This window comes from Hypanus sabinus, unplaced genomic scaffold, assembly GCF_030144855.1.
Source record: "Hypanus sabinus isolate sHypSab1 unplaced genomic scaffold, sHypSab1.hap1 scaffold_1369, whole genome shotgun sequence".
Taxonomy (NCBI): Eukaryota; Metazoa; Chordata; class Chondrichthyes; order Myliobatiformes; family Dasyatidae; genus Hypanus; species Hypanus sabinus.
Window position 1 is genome coordinate 23564 of NW_026779440.1, and position 6437 is coordinate 30000.

Consider the following 6437-nt stretch of genomic DNA (forward strand, 5'->3'; position numbering starts at 1 on the left):
GAGGGTAGGACACGCACCGTGAACGGTGGGGAGTGTCGAGTGACAGAGGGACCTCGGTGTACGAGGGTAGGACACGCACCGTGAACGGTGGGGAGTGTCGAGGGACAGGGGGACCTCGGGGTGCGAGGGTAGGAAACGCACCGTGAACGGTGGGGAGTGTCGAGGGACAGGGGGACCTCGGTGTACGAGGGTGGGACACGCACCGTGAACGGTGGGGAGTGTCGAGGGACAGGGGGACCTCGGTGTACGAGGGTAGGACACGCACCGTGAACGGTGGGGAGTGTCGAGTGACAGGGGGACCTCGGGGTACGAGGGTTGGACACGCTCCGTGAACGGTGGGGACTGTCGAGGGACAGGGGGACCTCGGGGTACGGGGGTAGGACACGCACCGTGAACGGTGGGGAGTGTCGAGGGACAGGGGGACCTCGGGGTACGAGGGTAGGACACACACCGTGAACGGTGGGGAGTGTCGAGGGGCAGGTGGACCTCGGGATACGAGGGTAGGAAACACACCGTGAACGGTGGGGAGTGTCGAGGGTCCCTCGCCCCGTGTTTCACCGCAGCCTCCTCTCCCTCCCCAGGGCGCCAGCGTTTCCTGCGGGGAGCCTCTCGACCCCGGGCCTGCCTTCTGGACGAGCGAGGTGCAAGGCGGGGTGAACGTGATCCGCGACCTCATCTCGGACCTGGACCTGCTGGTGGGACAGTCCGACAGCCTGGTGTCCGACGTCCCCGCCTAGGCCGGCCCTGGGCGGCGGGAGTGTCGCCCCGCAGTTTGCTCTCTGGGTTGTGTTACTCGCCCCGGTGACGGAGACGGTCGCCGTTGCCAGTGGGGATCTCTCAGCCACGGAACCCGTTCCTGAGGGTTGGGGGCGGGGAGAATATCTCTCCAGCGGGGGGACCCCAGGGAGCAGAGGGCAATTCCCCCCCCCTCCGTCCCGCGACCCGCTGAGACAGGGGGCCGCACCTTCGGTAGGTCCCAGCTTCTTGAGGCGACCCTCCCGCACACGTCCCAGTCCCGGAGTGACTGTCCCGCTATCGGGGATGGCCAGCGGTCGAGCGAGGCTCTCAGAACGGATCTCACCGCCGCGCCTCCCCTTCTCGGCCTGGCGACAGAGGCAACTCTCTCAGACGGCGTGCCTCTGGGGAATATCTGCACTCCATCGCACGTCCCATTCCCAGATGCCCACCCCTCCGCTCCCCGTTGGGAAACTTGGCTGACAGAAGAGGGTCTCTCCATTATTCCCCCCTCCCCGACTCTTTATGGAGGGTCCGCTCCGTCGGCATCCAGCCCTGGGACGGAAGGGTTTCCCTCTGTCCGGGTGACAGTGGCGGGACGCTCTGAAACAAGACGGGCAACGATATCGACAAAGGACCCCCGCTGGTTATTACCTCAAAACCAAAGATGCAACAATTCAATAAACCTCAGGGGTATTGATTCACCTCCGGTGTGCGTTTCCGCTGATGTCCAGCCCCGACCAGTTACAACATGACCCCACCGTCCGCACTACCACTGGGACCCCACCCCTTCCCGTTCACCCCCACCGTCCCCACTCCCAATAGACCCCACCCCTTCCCGTTCACCCCCACCGTCCCCACTCCCAATAGACCCCACCCCTTCCCGTTCACTCCCACCGTCCTCACTCCCAATAGACCCCACCCCTTCCCGTTCACCCACACCGTCCTCACTCCCAATGGACCCCACACCTTCCCGTTCACCTCCACAGTCCGCACTCCCAATAGACCACACACCTTCCCGTTCACCCCCACCGTCCGCACTCCCAATAGACCCCACCCCTTCCCGTTCACCCCCACCGTCCGCACTCCAATAGACCCCACCCCTTCCCGTTCACCCCCACCGTCCGCACTCCCAATAGACCCCACCCCTTCCCGTTCACTCCCACCGTCCGCACTCCCAATAGACCCCACCCCTTCCTGTTCACCCCCACCGTCCGCACTACCAATAGACCCCACCCCTTCCCGTTCACCCCCACCGTCCGCACTCCCAATAGACCCCACCCCTTCCCGTTCACCCCCACCGTCCGCACTCCCAATAGACCCCACCCCTTCCCGTTCACCCCCACCGTCCGCACTCCCACTGGGACCCCATCCCTTCCCGTTCACCCCCACCGTCCGCACTCCCAATAGACCCCACCCCTTCCCGTTCACCCCCACCGTCCGCACTCCAATAGACCCCACCCCTTCCCGTTCACCCCCACCGTCCGCACTCCAATAGACCCCACCCCTTCCCGTTCACCCCCACCGTCCGCACTCCAATAGACCCCACCCCTTCCCGTTCACCCCCACCGTCCGCACTCCCAATAGACCCCACCCCTTCCAACCACCCCCACCGTCCGCACTCCCAATAGACCCCACCCCTTCCAACCACCCCCACCGTCCGCACTCCCAATGGACCCCACCCCTTCCCGTTCACCCCCACCGTCCCCACTCCCAATAGACCACACACCTTCCCGTTCACCCCCACCGTCCCCACTCCCAATAGACCCCACCCCTTCCCGTTCACCCCCACCGTCCGCACTCCCTATGGACCCCACCCCTTCCCGTTCACCCCCACCGTCCGCACTCCCAATAGACCCCACCCCTTCCCGTTCACCCCCACCGTCCGCACTCCCTATGGACCCCACCCCTTCCCGTTCACCCCCACCGTCCGCACTCCCTATGGACCCCACCCCTTCCCGTTCACCCACACCGTCCTCACTCCCAATGGACCCCACACCTTCCCGTTCACTCCCACCGTCCGCACCCCCAATAGACCCCACCGCTTCCCGTTCACCCCCACCGTCCGCACTCCCAATAGACCCCACCCCTTCCCGTTCACCCCCACCGTCCGCACTCCCAATAGACCCCACCCCTTCCCGTTCACCCCCACCGTCCCCACTCATAATAGACCCCACCCCTTCCCGTTCACCCCCACCGTCCGCACTCCCAATAGACCCCACCCCTTCCCGTTCACTCCCACCGTCCGCACCCCCAATAGACCCCACCCCTTCCCGTTCACCCCACCGTCCCCACTCACAATAGACCACACCCCTTCCCGTTCACCCCCACCGTCCGCACCCCCAATAGACCCCACCCCTTCCCATTCACCCCCACCGTCCGCACTCCCAATAGACCCCACCCCTTCCCTTTCACCCCACCGTCCGCACCCCCAATAGACCACACCCCTTCCCATTCTCTCCCCCCGTCCGCACTCCCAATGGGACCCCACCCCTTCCCATTCACCCCCACCGTCCGCACTCCCAATAGACCCCACCCCTTCCCGTTCACCCCACCGTCCGCACCCCCAATAGACCACACCCCTTCCCATTCTCTCCCCACCGTCCGCACCCCCAATAGACCCCACCGCTTCCCGTTCACCCCCACCGTCCGCACTCCCAATAGACCCCACCCCTTCCCGTTCACCCCCACCGTCCGCACTCCCAATAGACCCCACCCCTTCCCGTTCACCCCCACCGTCCCCACTCACAATAGACCCCACCCCTTCCCGTTCACCCCCACCGTCCGCACTCCCAATAGACCCCACCCCTTCCCGTTCACTCCCACCGTCCGCACCCCCAATAGACCCCACCCCTTCCCGTTCACCCCACCGTCCCCACTCACAATAGACCACACCCCTTCCCGTTCACCCCCACCGTCCGCACCCCCAATAGACCCCACCCCTTCCCATTCACCCCCACCGTCCTCACTCCCAATAGACCCCACCCCTTCCCGTTCACCACACCGTCCGCACCCCCAATAGACCACACCCCTTCCCATTCTCTCCCCCCGTCCGCACTCCCAATGGGACCCCACCCCTTCCCGTTCACCCCCACCGTCCGCACTCCCATTGGGACCCCACCCCTTCCTGTTCACCCCCACCGTCCGCACTCCCACTGGGACCCCACCCCTTCCCGTTCACCCCCACCGTCCGCACTCCCAATAGACCCCACCCCTTCCCGTTCACCCCCACCGTCCGCACTCCCAATAGACCCCACCCCTTCCCGTTCACCCCCACCGTCCACACTCCCAATAGACCCCACCCCTTCCCGTTCACTCCCACCGTCCGCATTCCCATTGGGACCCCACCCCTTCCCGTTCACCCCCACCGTCCGCACTCCCATTGGGACCCCACCCCTTCCTGTTCACCCCCACCGTCCGCACTCCCAATAGACCCCACCCCTTCCTGTTCACCCCCACCGTCCGCACTACCAATAGACCCCACCCCTTCCCGTTCACCCCCACCGTCCGCACTCCCAATAGACCCCACCCCTTCCCGTTCACCCCCACCGTCCGCACTCCCAATAGACCCCACCCCTTCCCGTTCACTCCCACCGTCCCCACTCCCAATAGACCCCACACCTTCCCGTTCACCCCCACCGTCCGCACTCCCAATGGACCCCACCCCTTCCCGTTCACCCACACCGTCCTCACTCCCAATAGACCCCACCCCTTCCCGTTCACCCCCACCGTCCGCACTCCCAATGGACCCCACCCCTTCCCGTTCACCCACACCGTCCTCACTCCCAATAGACCCCACCCCTTCCCGTTCACCCACACCGTCCGCACTCCCAATAGACCCCACCCCTTCCCGTTCACCCCCACCGTCCGCACTCCCAATGGGACCCCACCCCCTCCCGTTCACCCACACCGTCCTCACTCCCAATAGACCACACCCCTTCCCATTCTCTCCCCCCGTCCGCACTCCCAATAGACCCCACCCCTTCCCGTTCACCCGTCATCAGATTCCACAGTCGGAGGCGATCCTGAATTTATTTTTAATTCAGAGTAACTGGTCAGTCTGCAGCACGAACCGGAACGATTTGGGAACGGGGGCGGTCACCCGGTGAGGGGCCTGCAGGTGGAGGGGTGACTGAGTGGCTCCCGCCCTCCCCGGGGTGGGATCTGGCCGGGTGGGAAAGGGAGTGTCGGTCTGTGGGGACTGAGATGTCAGGCCGTGCCCAAAGAGCAGGAGGTGGGACCGCTCGGTCCTGACAGCCGCCCTCCCCGGGGAGGGATCTGACCGGGTGGGAAAGGGAGTGTCGGGCTGTGGGGACTGAGATGTCAGGCCGTGCCCAAAGAGCGCGATGGTTCGTGTTGGAGGGGAGTTGCGGAGAGATTACGGGGTTGGGGTGAGGGGAATGTGGATAGGACTCCAAGCTATTGACGGGCTGAAGGGTCTCCCTGCTGTCGAGGCAGGTGATACTCGTACCTACAGAAGGGGGTAAATATGCGGCAGGGCGCGCCGGGGGGGGGGGAGTGAGAGAGGGAGAAGTGAATAGGCTGGCTGAGTGAGGGAAGGGGGACGGTGAGGGGAGGGAGGGAGAGGGGTGGGCATTAAAGGAGGGGATTCAGGACCCTGCCCATGAAAATGGGGTACCCCAGCTCGTCGTCCCAGAGCAGCCAGAGGAAGGGCCGAGTGGCCTCGAACATGGCGATGGTCCGGCCGACGGCCAAGGAGGTGCCGGCAGCCGCCTCCACTCCGTCTTCGTCCAGCGAGATGAACGCACGGTGGGTGGCCGAGCTGATGTACATGTCCGAGCCGACGGTCAGACCGCACAGGTTGGGGGAGAAGAGGGCGTCGTTTAACCCTGAGTGTGGGAGAGTGGGAAGAAAGGGGATGGTGGGATGGGAGAGAGGAGGACGCAGAGTGATGGGAAGAGGGGATGAGAGGACGGACAGGGGTAAAGGGGGCCGGGAGAGAGATTCAAACAGTGTGGACACCGAGCGCTCCCGGGACACGAGTCAGACACGGTGTGGAGCTCCCTCTACATCACCCCCACAGTGTGTCCCCCCACTTTATCCCCAGTGTGAACACCGAGCGCTCCCGGGACACGGGTCAGACACGGTGTGGAGCTCCCTCTACATCACCCCCACAGTGTGTCCCCCCCACTTTATCCCCAGTGTGGACACCGAACGCTCCCGGGACACGGGTCAGACACGGTGCGGAGCTCCCTCTACATCACCCCCACAGTGTGTCCCCCCACTTTATCCCCAGTGTTGACACCGAGCGCTCCCGGGACACGGGTCAGACACGGTGTGGAGCTCCCTCTACATCACCCCCACAGTATGTCCCCCCACTTTATCCCCAGTGTGGACACCGAACTCTTCCGGGACAGGGTCAGACACGGTGTGGAGCTCCCTCTACATCACCCACACAGTGTGTCCCCCGACTTTGTCCCCAGTGTGGGCACCGAGCGCTCCCGGGACACGGGTCAGACACGGTGTGGAGCTCCCTCTACATCACCCCCACAGTGTGTCCCCCCACTTTATCCCCAGTGTGGACACCGAGCGCTCCCGGGACACGGGTCAGACACGGTGTGGAGCTCCCTCTACATCACCCCCACAGTGTGTGTCCCCACTTTATCCCCAGTGTGGACACCGAGCGCTCCCGGGACACGGGTCAGACACGGTGTGGAGCTCCCTCTACATCACCCCCACAG

General features: G+C 64.8%; 1 protein-coding gene across 1 annotated transcript in view; it reads right to left on the reverse strand.

Annotated features, from left to right (window-relative positions):
- Positions 1-4759: 4759 nt before the first annotated feature.
- Positions 4760-6437, reverse strand: part of LOC132386891 (plasma protease C1 inhibitor-like) — a gene marked incomplete at its 5' end in the record, with an annotated part of 74053 nt that continues 72375 nt past the window's right edge. The window contains one exon of the mRNA XM_059959245.1: positions 4760-5585. Coding sequence (XP_059815228.1) covers positions 5332-5585 — 254 coding nt within the window. The remainder of the gene's footprint in view (positions 5586-6437) is intronic.